This window comes from Heptranchias perlo, chromosome 12 (genome assembly GCF_035084215.1).
Source record: "Heptranchias perlo isolate sHepPer1 chromosome 12, sHepPer1.hap1, whole genome shotgun sequence".
Classification (NCBI taxonomy): Eukaryota; Metazoa; Chordata; class Chondrichthyes; order Hexanchiformes; family Hexanchidae; genus Heptranchias; species Heptranchias perlo.
In genome coordinates, this window is record NC_090336.1 from 75,088,137 (window position 1) to 75,104,859 (window position 16,723).

The 16,723-nt window shown below is 49.0% G+C and overlaps 1 protein-coding gene across 1 annotated transcript in view; it reads left to right on the plus strand.

Annotated features, from left to right (window-relative positions):
* The first annotated feature begins 8,834 nt into the window (after nucleotides 1–8,834).
* Nucleotides 8,835–16,723, plus strand: part of LOC137327799 (D(4) dopamine receptor-like) — a 61,846-nt gene continuing 53,957 nt past the window's right edge. Inside the window, exon 1 of the mRNA XM_067993606.1 lies at nucleotides 8,835–8,839. Coding sequence (XP_067849707.1) covers nucleotides 8,835–8,839 — 5 coding nt within the window. The remainder of the gene's footprint in view (nucleotides 8,840–16,723) is intronic.

Consider the following 16,723-nt stretch of genomic DNA (forward strand, 5'->3'; position numbering starts at 1 on the left):
GTCAAAATCCTGGAACTCCCTTCCTAACAGCACTGTGGGAGAACCTTCACCACACGGACTGCAGCGGTTCAAGAAGACGGCTCACCACCACCTTCTCAAGGGGCGATTAGGGATGGTCAATAAATGCCGGCCTCGCCAGCGACGCCCACATCCCGTGAACGAATAAAAAAAAGTTTCCTGAACATATCCCCATGGCAACCACGCCCTTTAAAGTTGTGAAAAATGCTGAATTTCCACTTCGTTCACAAATTTAATTCAGCCACGAGATTCGCCCTCACTCAAAAAACATTGGAGTGACAGAGGGCCAATCGAATCTCTTAATGAAAGTACCACTTTCAAAATGGAGACTGGGGATAATGGAGGAAGCTGAAGTGACAGATTCAGATTCAACGGCAGAGAAACACGAGGAGTTGTTGTGTATATGTGGAACTACCGACCCCCCCAAAGACCCCCCCAATGCCTGATTCCCCACCCCCCCAGGCCTGTTTCCCCCTGCCCTCAGCCTCTTCGCCCCCCAAGGCCTGTTTCCCCCTGCCCCAGGCCTGTTTCCCCCCCCCCCCCAAGGCCTTTATCCCCCCTGCCCCAGGCCTGTTCCCCCCCACAAGGCCTGTTTCCCCCTGCCCCAGGCCTGTTCCCCCCCTCCAAGGCCTGTTTTCCCCCCCCCCAAGACCTTTATCCCCCCTGCCCCAGGCCTGTTCCCCCCCTCCAAGGCCTGTTTCCCCTTGCCCCAGGCCTGTTCCCCCCCCCACAAGGCCTTTATCCCCCCTGCCCCAGGCCTGTTCCCCCCCTCCAAGGCCTGTTTCCCCCTGCCCCAGGCCTGTTTCCCCCCCTCCAAGGCCTGTTCACCCCCACAAGGCCTGTTTCCTCCCGCCCCAGACCTGTTCACCCTCCCCAAGGCCTTCCCCCCCCCCCAAGGCCTGTTCACCGCCCCCCCCCCCCAGGCCAGTTGCCTCCCCCCCCAACACAAGGCCTGCCTTCTGCATAAAAGTGATCTCAGGCCTGGAAATACAACTCAGGGACAGGCATGGAGTTCCCTCCACGGAAGACGTACCTCAACCAAGAGGGAGTGGACAGAAAGCCTGGGCCTTGTGTCTCTGTGCTAACCACTGAGTCCAGGATCCCACCGCCCTCAGGGACCTGTTTCAAAATAGGGGAAAAACACCCAGGAAACAGGAAGCTACGAAGCATAAGGGTCCAACGGAATGTTGGCTTTTATTGCTCGGGGGACAGAATATAAAAACAGGGAGGTATTGCTGCAGTTATATAAGGTATTGGTGAGACCGCACCTGGAATACTGCATACAGTTTTGGTCTCCATACTTAAGAAAAGACATACTTGCTCTCGAGGCAGTACAAAGAAGGTTCACTCGGTTAATCCCGGGGATGAGGGGGCGGACATATGAGGAAAGGTTGAGTAGATTGGGACTCTACTCATTGGAGTTCAGAAGAATGAGAGGCGATCTTATTGAAACATATAAGATTGTGAAGGGTCTTGATCGGGTGGATGCAGTAAGGATGTTCCCAAGGATGGGTGAAACTAGAACTAGGGGGCATAATCTTAGAATAAGGGGCTGCTCTTTCAAAACTGAGATGAGGAGAAACTTCTTCACTCAGAGGGTGGTAGGTCTGTGGAATTTGCTGCCCCAGGAAGCTGTGGAAGCTACATCATTAAATAAATTTAAAACAGAAATAGACGGTTTCCTAGAAGTAAAGGGAATTAGGGGTTACGGGGAGCGGGCAGGAAATTGGACATGAATTTAGATTTGAGGTTAGGATCAGATCAGCCATGATCTTATCGAATGGCGGAGCAGGCTCGAGGGGCCGATTGGCCCACTCCTGCTCCTATTCCTTATGTTCTTATGTTCTTATCTCCCCCAGCACGGCATCTAATTGTGTTCTGAATGGCTGCCAACACTCTCACTTCCGGGTCGGGAGATTATTCCAGACTGAGATCACTGTCAGCTCCTTCCGTTGTACCAGGCACTAAACATAATCTTAGCACTGGACCAGCATCTTAGCCTCGGTGTGAAGGTGAGAGGCGCTCGGAACCAAACACATGCCCCTTACCACCCATTCAATCATCAGGGAGCAGAGTGCCGAGTCCCAGCGTTCACTGTGGGCCGAATTTAATATTAATGAGAGCATCTTTCAGACAGCTTTTGTTTTCAGATTTATTCCATGCTAATTTATGCAGTGAAACCAACACTAACAAGAGACGAATGGGGACTGACACAGAATCTTCAATTCTCCCGAACACAGCGCTCCGATAATTGAGGATGTGAGAGTGTCTGCAAACTTGTTCCAATTCATGTGTTTCTTGGAGCCAGGCAGCTGTACACAACTTCCTGATAATCAGCTCCTGCCACATGGCCTGGGGCAGAGCTCCAATTACCACAGAATCATAGAAGGGTTACAGCACGGAAGGAGGCCATTCGGCCCATCGAGTCCGCGCCAGCTCTCTGCAAGAGCATTCCAGCTAGTCCCACTCCCCCGCCCTATCCCCGTAGACCTGTAAATTTTTACCCGTCAAGTATTTATCCAGTTCCCCTTTTGAAGGCCATGATTGAATCTCCCTCCACCACCCCCTCGGGCAGTGCATTCCAGATCCTAACCACTCGCTGTGTAAAAAAGTTTTTTCTCATGTCACCTTTGGTTCTTTTGCCAATCACCTTAAATCTATGTCCTCTGGTTCTTGACCCTTCCGCCAATGGGAACAGTTTCTCTCTATCTACTCTGACTAGACCCTTCATGATTTTGAATACCTCTATCAAATCTCCTCTCAACCGTCTCTGTTCCAAGGAGAACAACCCCAGCTTCTCCAGTCTATCCACGTAACTAAAGTCCCTCATCCCTGGAATCATTCTTGTAAATCTCTTCTGCACCCTCTCTAAGGCCTTCACATCTTTCCTAAAGTGCGGTGCCCAGAACTGGACACAATACTCCAGTTGTGCTCGAACCAGTGTTTTATAAAGGTTCATCATGACTTCCTTGCTTTTGTACTCTATGCTCTATTTATAAAGGCCAGGATCCCGTATGCTTTTTTAACCACTTTCTCAACCTGCCCTGCCACCTTCAACGATTTGTGCACATATACCCCCAGATCTCTCAGTTCCTGCGACCCCTTTTAGAATTGCACTCTTTATAAAAGTAATTTATTTCCAGTGTGTTAAAATAAAATCTAATGTTCTGGACTGGGGAGTCCAGAACCAGGGGTCACAGTCTCAGGATACGGGGTATGCCATTTAGAACAGAGATGAGGAGAAATTTCTTCACTCAGAGGGTGATGAACCTGTGGAATTCTCTACCACAGAAGGCAGTGGAGGCCAAGTCATTAGATGTATTCAAGAAGGGGATAGATATATTTCTTAATGCTAAAGGGATCAAGGGATATGAGGAAAAAGCGGGAACAGGGTACTGAGTTAGACGATCAGCCATGATCATTTTGAATGGGGGAGCAGGCCCGAAGGGCCGAATGGCCTACTCTTGCTCCTATTTTCTGTGTTAACTTGTTGCGTTGATGGATAAGGAGGCCCTGAGAAGCCTACTTTTTCCCATGATGCTGTGCAAATATACTTGCATTTATTTTTAACAAATCCAAAAGTCAAAGTACTGTGTACAGTTCTGGTCACCCGATTATAGAAAGGATATTATTAAACTAGAAAGAGTGCAGAAAAGATTTACTAGAATGCTACCGGGACTTGATGGTTTGATTTATAGGGAGAGGTTGGATCGACTGAGACTTTTTTCCCTGGAGAGTAGGAGGTTTAGGGGTGATCTTATAGAAGTCTATAAAATAATGAGGGGCATAGATAAGGTAGATAGTCAAAATCTTTTCCCAAAGGTAGGGGAGTCTATAACGAGGGGGCATAGATTTAAGGTGAGAGGGGAGAGATACAAAAGGGTCCAGAGGGGCAATTTTTTCACTCAAAGGGTGGTGAGTGTCTGGAACGAGCTGCCAGAGGCAGTAGTAGAGGCGGGTACAATTTTGTCTTTTAAAAAGCATTTGGACAGTTACATGGGTAAGATGGGTATAGAGGGATATGGGCCAAGTGCAGGCAATTGGGACTAGCTTAGTGGTATAAACTGGGCGACATGGACATGTTGGGCCGAAGGGCCTGTTTCCATGTTGTAAACTTCTATGATTCTATGATTCTGTCACGCTCCCCGTAACCCCTAATTCCCTTTACTTCTAGGAAACTGTCTATTTCTGTTTTAAATTTATTTAATGATGTAGCTTCCACAGCTTCCTGGGGCAGCAAATTCCACAGACCTACCACCCTCTGAGTGAAGAAGTTTCTCCTCATCTCAGTTTTGAAAGAGCAGCCCCTTATTCTAAGATCATGCCCCCTCGTTCTAGTTTCACCCATCTTTGGGAACATCCTTACTGCATCCACCCGATCAAGCCCCTTCACAATCTTATATGTTTCAATAAGATCGCCTCTCATTCTTCTGAACTCCAATGAGTAGAGTCCCAATCTACTCAACCTCTCCTCATATGTCCACCCCCTCATCCTCGGGATTAACCGAGTGAACCTTCTTTGTACTGCCTCGAGAGCAAGTATGTCTTTTCTTAAGTATGGAGACCAAAACTGTATGCAGTATTCCAGGTGCGGTCTCACCAATACCTTATATAACTGCAGCAATACCTCCCTGTTTTTATATTCTATCCCCCTAGCAATAAAAGCCAACATTCCGTTGACCTTCTTGATCACCTGCTGCACCTGCATACTAACCTTTTGATTTTCTTGCACTCGGACCCCCAGATCCCTTTGTACTGCAGTACTTTCCAGTTTCTCGCCATTAATATAATAACTTGCTCTCTGATTTTTCCTGCCACTGAGAGCTGACATTCCCGTAACGAGCACTGGGAGAGGAATGGGAAGACCAGACTCTGCACTATATCCGGGCTATTGCTGGGGCATCATTGCTCCAGTCAAATGAATTTAATACTGACTGGTTTGGTCCAATGTTCAGACAATATTACATTCGATTGGCTCACAGAATTACCAGCATCTCTCACTGAAGCTTCCAAAATTATGAAGGGAATTGCTATTTGTTCACTAAGAGATAAAATAACGAGCATTTACAGACTCACGGGTTACTCGAGGGCAGCTAGCACGGACGTGCACTGTTTAAAGGGCAATGGAGACATGGATTTTGGAGGATGAAGGAGGAAATAAAGGTACGGATTGAAAGGGAGAAAAGGCAGCCCCCAGGGTCACGGAGGCTTCACTGGAAGGACTGCTGGGTGCAGTGAGAACCAGGGGGGGGACGTCATTTACCCAAGTGACGGGAGGAGGATTGCTGGTTCTGCCACCGAGAAGGTATGGCCGGAGAGGGCAGAAGAGGTGAGCAGCAGGGGCTCGGTGCCTGGGTCTTGGCTGCAGCGCAGGAAGCGATTTAATGACCTAACCAGGTCAGGGAAAGTGAGTAGAGTTACTGATCCACCCACATCCTGTGTTGTACAACACCCCCTCCCTCCCTCACTCTGCCTTGCCAAACCTACTCCATCACAACACTCCTCGCACCTACTTGAGTTTCAGCAGCAGCCATCCTTCACTTTCGATGCACTCCCTCACCTCCCCGTTTATTCACCCACCCCCAGTCCTGAAGCAATGTGATGCATCTGTCCGATGGTCAGCCTCACCGAATGCACCGCATCACCTTCAGTCACTCACAGGTGAGCCTCCACAGACAGTCCAGCTCACAGATTGAGACGGAGGAGGGGGCCATTGAGATAAGTGGCACATCTGCATCCCTCTCAATCGGAGACTGGGCACCCAAGGATGCCCTGGTGGCAGAACTTAAACATCTCTCACCCACGATGGTTTTATTTCATCAATGACTGAACGATGAGGAACCTGAGTGTTACCCAGATTAATTTATATTGCTTTATGTTGTCTTCCAGAGCCTTCACCCGTAGGAGAGGAAGGTGCAGAGGTCAGTGACGTTGATTCCTCAGAGGGCTCATTCTTTCTGCGGGTGCACCGTCACGCGACATACAGGCCCTGCACCAGCGCAGATAATCACACTCCGGTGGGCCCACTTAGACCGTTGGTCGGGTTGTCACCTGGTGATTCACGAGCAGACACTGGTGGCGGGGGGCAGCCGTGGAGAGTCCGCGTCGGAGGGCGCGCGCTCCTCTCCAGGCTCTGCTCAGCTGGATCGAAAGCAAAATACTGCGGAGGCTGGAAACCTGAAATAGAAACGGAAAATGCTGGAAATACTCAGCGAGTGAGGCAGCGTCTGTGGAGCGAGAAACAGAGGGAGGGGAGGAAAGAGCAAAAGGGAAGGTCTGTGATAGGGTGGAGGGCAGGAGTGATTAAATGACAAAAGTGCAAGGAAGGAGGGTGGGAATGGGACAGGTTAAGAAACAGAAGATGGGTCTAGAGGACCTGTGAATGGTAAAAGCAGAACCTTTACCAGCAGGCACAGTCCAGCAAAAATAAATAAATAAATAAATGGGAGCAGTGATTATGGTCTGAATTTATTGGAATCAATGTTGATTCCGGAAGGTTGTAAACTCAGCTGGACACAGATGCTGAACCCAGGGGGCCATCGTTGATAATGAGAATGATCGAGACACAACAGCAACTTTGCAGGTTACTGGAAAATGTCCCTCACATGGTCTCCGGAGAGGATGGAGGAGACCAGCTCCAATATTAGTGGATTGTTGTCCCAGGGAATTGTGAGAATGTCTGCCACGGAGAGAGTGGCCGCCTCCAATGGAGCTTTAAGCACGGCTCTCAAATGAGCCCACGCAGGCCCTGACGATGGCCGTGCAGGAGATGTCTGCCACCTTAAACGGGATGACAGATTCCTTATCCGTGGCCTTACAAGGCGTCACTGGTTTGCTCCAAGCTGCTCTCCAGCAGAGTGATGGGAACGATGTCACGCCGGCCCAGGAGAGGGTTGATGGCGAAAGGGGACGTGGAAGTGGGGACGCCATTCAAAGCTCTCCCACGTCTCACCCATTGCCCCGTCCTCACCCCGTACCCACAATGCTGCCTCCTCCACCGATGGCCGAGGCTGCCCCTGCCCAGGAGCAGGTGGAGCAGTCTTTGGCGGGGCCCTTGCGGGCTCCAAGAACCCAAAGGTCGTTGGCCGAGAGCATCTCAGCTGTCAGGGCGGGGACCTGAGCATCCTGCCACGACCTCTGCTGAACCCTCGGGGGAGGCACCAGGTAGAAGTGGTGGGAAGAATAAGATCAAGTAGTTGTAGTTCACCAAGGGGATGCACGAGGGGCTTTTATTCATGTTGGCTCATAACATTTATTATTTAGCATCAATTCCATGTCTTGCCCATTACCGTGTCCCAAATGTGAAACTGCCCTTTTATTTGCTTCATGGTGAACGTCAATACATGACTGGACCAATTGGGCGGGTGGGCATTGGGTGGATGAGTGGTTGAAGGAGCGTTTTGTGCAAAGTGCGGGGGGGTCGGGGGTTTTGGTGCCTGCACCAGGCAGTCTAAGTTTCCCAAGGTCTCTCTTTTGCCGCTGTTATCAGGAGAGCCTGTGAGAGATGAGGACATCCCTGGTACCAATGTACCAATGGGTGCTCCACCTTCATAGCCCTCGTCCTCCGCGTCCTCGTCCTCCTCCAGCTCCGCCTCCTCACCCTCATCCACTTCCTCTTCTTCGGTGGTGTTGCCATCAGAGGATGATTGACGAGGGCCTTCGTCCTCCTTCACCTGTTACCCTCTCTGCTGTGCGATGTTGTGCAGGACGCAGCAAACCCCCACCATGATTCTTGACTCCCTCGCTGGCGAGTAACGAAGGGAGCCTCCAGATCTATCCAGGCGCCTGAAATGCATCTTCAACATGCCGATGGCTTGTTCAATGACACACCTGGCGGTCGTGTGTCTCTGGTTGTATCGTTCTTGTGCCTCATTGGTGGGGTTCCTCACAGGTGTCATGATCTACTTTCGCAGGGGGTATCCCTTGTCTGACAAGTCTGTCTCCTGTCTGGAAGAGGTCTGGTATGTTGGACTGGCGTAGACCTGTAGGGGCCGCCCACCGCCTGTGCATTGATGGAGTGATAACCCTTGCGGTTTATTAGTATTCCTGGTTCATGCGGTGGTCCGCGGATTTCCACGTGTGAGCGATCGATTGCTCCCTGCACCGGTGGGAAACCAGCCGGAGAGGTGAAACCCAACTGCCCGCCCATTCTGGTGTTTGTCGTCGGGAGGGATGTTCATGTAATCGGACGCCCTGAGAAACAACCCATCCGTCACCTGCCTTATACGTTTACGAGCAGACGACTGACAGACCCTGGAGATGCCTCCGGTCACACCCAGGATGGATCCGGGGTCAAAGAAATTGAGGGCAGCGGTGACCTCTACTGAGACGGGCAATGTCTGGCCAACAGGCCCATCGGGGAGCATCTCTTCCTCAAGGGGGCTGCAGACGCCTGCGACCACCTGGCGTCTCAGTCTGAGCCTGCGTAGGCACTGCTCCTCAGAGAGGTCCAGGAACCTCAGCCTCTGTCCGCGCGCCCTCTCACGTGGGTCGTACCTCCTGCGACCTCGGCCGCTCTGATGGTCTCCTCTCTGCTTTCTCCAGTTCCTTGACGTGCACCTCTCTCCCGTGGACCCGCAGATCCCAGGACTGCACGAGGTGGCTGCCGTCGATGGACATTTTCCTCCTCCTCAGATCTCCTCTGGAATACATCCATTGCGTGCCCCCCCCAACCCCGTCCTGATCTTGTCAGTTTTGATGGGCTCCAAAATTTTGCAAAAGCTGATTCAACACGAGAACACTCTGCCAAACGTTTGCCAGGGGGAGCTGGGAGACCAGATGAAATAGCTGAGTTTTTATTCACATAAAATACCCACATGACGTGCGGCTCAAACTCTCCTCCGTTTCACTGGCGAGATTCACAAGCCCCGGGAAACCTGGGCTGGAAACGCTCAATTTCAAATTGGGTGACATTCAATTTTAACACAGCTGCTTAACGCCGACTCAGTGGGCAGCACTCTCTCACCCCTGAGCCAGAAGGTCATAGGATCAAGCCCCACTCCAGAGACTTGCGCACAATCCAGGCCGACAGTCCCAGTGCAGTCCTGAGGGAGAGCTGCACTGTCAGAGGTGCCGTGTTTTGGATGAAATGCTAAACCGAGGCCCCGTCTGCCCTCTCAGGTGGATGTAAAAGATCCCACGGCACAGTTTGAAGTAGAGCAGGGGGGAGTTCTCCCCAGTGTCCTGGGCCAATATTTATCCCTCAACCAACATCACATGATCTGGTCATTTATCTCATTCTTGTTTGTGGGATCTTGCTGTGCGTAAATTGGCTGCACCATTTCCTACATTACAACAGTGACCGCACTTCAAAAGTCCTTCACTGTCTGTAAAGCGCTTTGGGACATCCTGAGGTCGTGAAAGGCGCTATATAAATGCAAGTCTTTCTTTCTTTTTAACGAGGTTAATTGTCCCGCTAACAATCGCCTGCAGGTGTTTGCAACCATCTTCAGCCAGAAGTGCCGAGTGGATGATCCATCTCGGCCTCCTCCCGATATCCCCACCATCACAGGAGCCAGTCTTCAGCCAATTCGATTCATCCCACGTGATATCAAGAAACGGCTGAGTGCACTGGATACAGCAAAGGCTATGGGCCCCGACAACATCCCAGCTGTAGTGCTGAAGACTTGTGTTCCAGAACTAGCTGCGCCTCTAGCCAAGCTGTTCCAGTACAGCTACAACACTGGCATCCACCCGACAATGTGGAAAATTGCCCAGGTATGTCCTGTCCACAAAAAGCAGGACAAATCCAATCCGGCCAATTACCGCCCCATCAGTCTACTCTCAATCATCAGCAAAGTGATGGAAGGTGTCGTCGACAGTGCTATCAAGCAGCACTTACTCACCAATAACCTGCTCACCGATGCTCAGTTTGGGTTCAGCCAGGACCACTCGGCTCCAGACCTCATTACAGCCTTGGTCCAAACATGGACAAAAGAGCTGAATTCCAGAGGTGAGGTGAGAGTGACTGCCCTTGACATCAAGGCAGCATTTGACAGAGTGTGGCACCAAGGAGCCCCAGTAAAATTGAAGTCAAAGGGAATCAGGGGGAAAACTCTCCAGTGGCTGGAGTCATACCCAGCACAAAGGAAGATGGTAGTGGTTGTTGGAGGCCAATCATCTCAGCCCCAGGGCATTGCTTCAGGAGTTCCTCAGGGCAGTGTCCTCGGCCCAACCATCTTCAGCTGCTTCATCAATGACCTTCCCTCCATCATAAGGTCAGAAATGGGGATGTTCGCTGATGACTGCACAGTGTTCAGTTCCATTCGCAACCCCTCAAATAATGAAGCAGTCCGAGCCCGCATGCAGCAAGACCTGGACAACATCCAGACTTGGGCTGATAAGTGGCAAGTAACATTCGCGCCAGATAAGTCTCGACTATTCCAATGCGCTCCTGCCCGGCCTCCCATCTCCCACCCTCCATAAACTTCAGCTCATCCAAAACTCTGCTGCCCCCCCGTATCCTAACTCGCACCAAGTCCTATTCTCCCATCACCCCCTGTGCTCGCTGAAATAATGTGGCCAAAGGCTACACAGTTGGGAGTTTAATAGTGCCATTGTAAATGACTTGGGGGAAAGTTTGTTTCCGGGGTGGGGGGATGCAGATGGAAGTGGGGTTCGAAGGGGGAGGGTAATGAGGGTAGTGAGGGATAGAAGGAAATGGTGGGAGATGGCTTGATTGAGATCATGAGAGTAAGAACATAAGAACATAAGAAATAGGAGCAGGAGTAGGCCGTTCAGCCCCTCTAACCTGCTCCGCCATTCAATCAGATCATTGGCTAATTTTCTACCACAACTCCACTTTCCCGCCCGATCCCCATATCCCAGGATTCCCTTCATGACCAATAATCTATCATAGAATCATAGAAAATTCAGGGCAAAGAAGGAGGCCATTCGGCCCATCGTGTCCGCGCTAGCTGAGAAACGAGCCACCCAGCCTAATCCCACTTTCCCGCACTTGGTCCGTAGCCCTGCAGGTCACGGCTCTTCAGGTGCACATCCAGGGATTTTTTTAATGAGTTGAGGGTTTCTGCCTCTCCCACCCTCTCAGGCAGTGAGTTCCAGACCCCACCACCCTCTGGGGGGAAAAAAGTTTTCCTCATTTCCACTCTAATCCTTCCACCAATCACTTTAAATCTCTGCCCCCTGGTTATTGACCTCTCTGCTAAGGGAAATAGGTCCTTCCTATCCACTCTATCTAGTCCCCTCATAATTTTGAACACCTCAATTAAATCTCCCCTCAGCCTCCTCTGTTCCAAGGAAAACAACCCCAGCCTATCCAATCTTTCCTCATAGCTAAAATTCTCCAGTCCTGGCAACATCCTCGTAAATCTCCTCTGCACCCTCTCCAGTGCGATTACATCCTTCTTGTAATGTGGTGACCAGAACTGTACACAGTACTCAAGCTGTGGTGATGCATTTTGGTAGATCGAATCGGGCCAGGACCTACTCCGTTAATGGTAGGGCATTGGGGAGAGTTATAGAACAAAGAGATCTAGGAGTACAGGTTCATAGCTCCTTGAAAGTGGAGTCACAGGTGGATAGGGTGGTGAAGAAGGCATTCGGCATGCTTGGTTTCATTGCTCAGAACATTGAATGCAGGAGTTGGGATGTCTTGTTGAAGTTGTACAGGGCATTGGTGAGGCCACACTTGGAGTACTGCGTACAGTTCTGGTCACCCTATTATAGAAAGGATATTATTAAACTAGAAAGAGTGCAGAAAAGATTTACTAGGATGCTACCGGGACTTGATGGTTTGACTTATAGGGAGAGGTTAGACAGACTGGGACTTTTTTCCTTGGAGAGTAGGAGGTTAAGGGGTGATCTTATAGAAGTCTATAAAATAATGAGGGGCATAGATAAGGTAGATAGTCAAAATCTTTTCCCAAAGGTAGGGGAGTCTATAACGAGGGGGCATAGATTTAAGGTGAGAGGGGAGAGATACAAAAGGGTCCAGAGGGGCAATTTTTTCACTCAAAGGGTGGTGAGTGTCTGGAACGAGCTGCCAGAGGCAGTAGGAGAGGCGGGTACAATTTTGTCTTTTAAAAAGCATTTGGACCGTTACATGGGTAAGATGGGTATAGAGGGATATGGGCCAAGTGCAGGCAATTGGGACTAGCTTAGTGGTATAAACTGGGCGACATGGACATGTTGGGCCGAAGGGCCTGTTTCCATGTTGTAACTTCTATGATTCTATGATTCTATGATTCTATGTGACCTAACCAATGTTTTATACAGTTCCAGCATAACCTCCCTGCTCTTATATTCTATGCCTCAGCTAATAAAGGAAAGTATCCCATATGCCTTTTTAACCACCTTATCTACCTGTCCTGCTACCTTCAGGGATCTGTGGACATGCACTCCAAGGTCCCTCACTTCCTCTACACCTCTCAGTAACCTCCCATTTATTATGTACTCCCTTGCCTTGTTTGCCCTCCCCAAATGCATTACCTCACACTTCTCTGGATTGAATTCCATTTGCCACTTTTCTGCCCACCTGACCAGTCCATTGATATCTTCCTGCAGTCTACAGCTTTCCTCCTCACTATCAACCACACGGCCTATCTTTGTGTTATCCGCAAATTTCTTAATCATGCCCCCTACGTTTAAGCCCTATCGATCTCAGTCTTGAATATACTCAATGACTGAGCATTCACATCCCCCTGGGCTGGAGAATTCCAAAGATTCACAATTCTCTGAGAGAAGGAATTCCTCCTCATCTCGGTCCTAAATGGCCAACTCCTTATCCTGAGACTATGCCCCCTAGTTCCAGACTCTCCAGCCAGGAGAAACAGCCTCTCAGCATCTACCCTGTCAAGCCTCCTTTAAGAGTTTTATACGTTTCAATGAGATCACCTCTCATTCTTCTAAACTCCAGAGAATACAGGTCCATTCTACTCAATCTCTCCTCATGGGACAACCTTCTCATCCCAGAAATCATAAAATCATAGAATCACAGAAAATTTACGGCACAGAAGGAGGCCATTCATAAAAACATAGAAAATAGGAGCAGGAGTAGGACATTCGGCCCTTCGAGCCTGCTCTGCCATTCAATATGATCATGGCTGATCCTCTATCTCAATACCATATTCCCGCTCTCTCCCCATACCCCTTGATGACTTTTGTGTCTAGAAATCTATCTAGCTCCTTCTTAAATATATTCAGTGACTTGTCCTCCACTGCCTTCTGTGGTAGAGAATTCCACAGGTTCACCACCCTCTGAGTGAAGAAGTTTCTCCTCATCTCGGTTCTAAATGGCATTCCCCGTATCCTGAGACTGTGACCCCTGGTTCTGGACTCCCCAGCCATCGGGAACGTCCTCCCTGCATCCAGTCTGTCTAGTCCTGTTAGAATTTTATATGTTTCGATGAGATCACCTCTCATTCTTCTAAACTCTAGTGAATATAGGCCTAGTCGACCCAATCTCTCCTCATACATCAGTCCTGCCATCCCAGGAATCAGTCTGGTAAACCTTCGTTGCACTCCCTCCATGGCAAGGACATCCTTCCTCAGATAAGGAGACCAAAACTGCACTCAATACTCCAGATGTGGTCTCACCAAGGCCCTGTATAACTGCAGTAAGACATCCCTGCTCCTGTACTCAAATCCTCTTGCAATGAAGGCCAACATACCATTCGCCTTCCTAACTGCTTGCTGCACCTGAATGCTCGCTTTCAGCGACTAGTGTACAAGGACACCCAGGTCCCTTTGTACATCAACATTTCCCAATCTCTCACCATTTAAATAATACTCTGCTTTCTGTTTTTCCTTCCAAAGTGGATAACTTCACATTTATCCACATTATACTGCATCTGCCATGTATTTGCCCACTCACTCAACTTGTCTAAATCACCTTGAAGCCTCTTTGCATCCTCCTCACAACTCACAATCCCACCTAGTTTTGTGTCATCAGCAAACTTGAAAATATAACTTTTAGTTCCCTCATTCAAATCATTGCTATATATTGTGAATAGCTGGGGCCCAAGCACTGATCCCTGCGGTACCCCACTAGTCACTGCCTGTCACCCGGAAAAAGACCCGTTTATTCCTACTCTCTGTTTCCTGTCTGTCAACCAATTCTCAATCCATGCCAGTATATTCCCCCCAATCCCATGTGCTTTAATTTTGCACACTAACCTCTTATGTGGGACCTTCTCAAAAGCCTTCTGAAAATCCAAATACACCACATCCACTGGTTCTCCCTTATCTATTCTACCAGTTACATCCTCAAAAAACTCCAGTAGGTTTGTCAAACATGATTTCCCTTTCATAAACCCATGTTGACTTTGTCTAATCCTATTGATATTTTCTAAGTGTTCTGTTATCACATCCTTTATAATAGATTCTAGCATTTTCCCCACTACTGATGTTAGGCTAACTGGTCTGTAATTCCCTGTTTTCTCTCTCCCTCCTTTTTTAAAATAGTGGGATTACTTTTGCCACCCTCCAATCTGCAGGAACTGTTCCATAATCTATAGAATTTTGGAAGATGACAACTAATGCATCCACTATTTCCATGGCTACCTCTTTTAGTACTCTGGGATGCAGATTATCAGGTCCTGGGGATTTATCGGCTTTCAGTCCCATTAATTTCTCCAGCATTATGTTTTTACTAATATTAATATTCGGCCTAATCCTACTTTCCTAACATCAGTAGTTGGCCTTTATTGCAAGAGGGTTGGAGTACAAGAGTAAGGAAGTCTTGCTGCAATTGTACAGGGCTTTGGTGAGACCACACCTGGAGGACTGTGTACAGTTTTGGTCTCCTTATCTAAGGAAGGATATACTTGCCTTGGAGGGGGTGCAACAAAGGTTCACTGGATTGATTCCTGGGATGACAAGGTTGTCCTATGAGGAGAGATTAATAGAATCATAGAAAGGTTACAGTATGGAAGGAGGCCATTCAACCCATCAAGTCCGCGCCAGCTCCATGCATAAGCAATCTGGCCGGTCCCACTCCCCCACCCCATCCCCGTAGCCCTGTACACCTCCTTGTCTCAAGTACCCATCCAATTCCCCCCCAAAGGCCACGACTGAATCCACCTCCACCACATTGAGTAGAATGGGCCTCTTCTCTCTGGAGTTTAGAAGGATGAGAGGTGATCTCATTGAAACATACAAGATTCTGAGGGGGCTTGACAGGGTAGATGCTGAGAGGCTGTTTCCCCTGGCTGGAGAGTCTAGAACTAGGGGTCATAGTCGCAGGATAAGGGGTCGGCCGTTTAGGACTGAGATGAGGAGGAATTTCTTCACACAGAGGGTTGTGAATCTTTGGAATTCTCTCCCCCAGAGGGCTGTGGATGCTCAGTCATTGAGTATATTCAAGACTGAGATCAATAGATTTTTGGACTCTAGGGAAATCAGGGGATATGGGGATCGGGCAGGAAAGTGGAGTTGAGGTAGAAGATCAGCCATGATCTGATTGAATGGCGGAGCAGACTCGAGGGGCTGAATGGCCTACTCCTGCTCTTATTTCTTATGTTCTTAAGGATGTGAAGGCCTCAGAGAGGGAGCAGAAGAGATTTACCAAAATGGTGCCAGGGATGAGGGACTTCAGTTGTGTGGAGAGACTGGAGAAGCTGGGATTGTTCTCCTTAGAGCAGAGAAGGTTCAGGGGAGATTTAATAGAGGTGTTCAAAATCATGAGGGGTTTTGATAGAGTAAATAAGGAGAAACTGTTTCCAGTGGCAGGAGGGTCAGTAACCAGAGGACACAGATTTAAGGTGATTGGCAAAAGAGCCAGAGGGGGAGATGAGGAAACATTTTTTGACGCAGTGAGTTGTTCTGATCTGGGATCCCCTGAAAGGGCGGTGGAAGCAGATTCAATGGTAACTTCCAAAAGGGGCTTGGACCCACCCCTTCTAGTGCAGAGACCCCCAAATGCAAACTCCTAGTGCAGAGACCCCCAAACCCAAACCCCTAGCCCAGAGACCCCCAAAGCCAAACCCCTAGCCCAGAGACACCCAGACCCAAACCCCTAGTGCAGAGACCCCCAGACCCAAACCCCTAACCCAGAGACCCCCAGACCCAAACCCCTAACCCAGAGACCCCCAAACCCAAACCCCTAGTGCAGAGACCCCCAGACCCAAACCCCTAGTGCAGAGACCCCCAAACCCAAACTCCCAGCGCAGAGACCCCCAAACCCAAACCCCTAGTGCAGAGACCCCCAAACCCAAACCCCTAACCTAGAGACCCCCAAACCTAAATCCCTAGTGCAGAGACCCCAAACCCAAACCCCTCTAGCCCAGAGACCCCCAGACCCAAGAGAAAAAAATTTGCAGGGCAATGGGGAAAGAGCAGGGGGAATGGGATTAATTGGACAGCTCTTTCAAAGAGCCGGCCTCCTTCTGTGCTGTATCTACTATGATGATATATATATACACATATACATGTATATATAAACATACATACACACACACTATATATATACACACACTATATATACACACACACACTATATATATACACACACACTATATATACACACACACTATATATATACACACACACTATATATACACACACACTATATATATATACACACACTATATACACACACACTATATACACACACACACTATATACACATACACACTATATACACACACACTATATACACATACACACTATATACACACACTATATATATATATATATACACACACACTATATACACACACTATATATATACACACACACACACTAA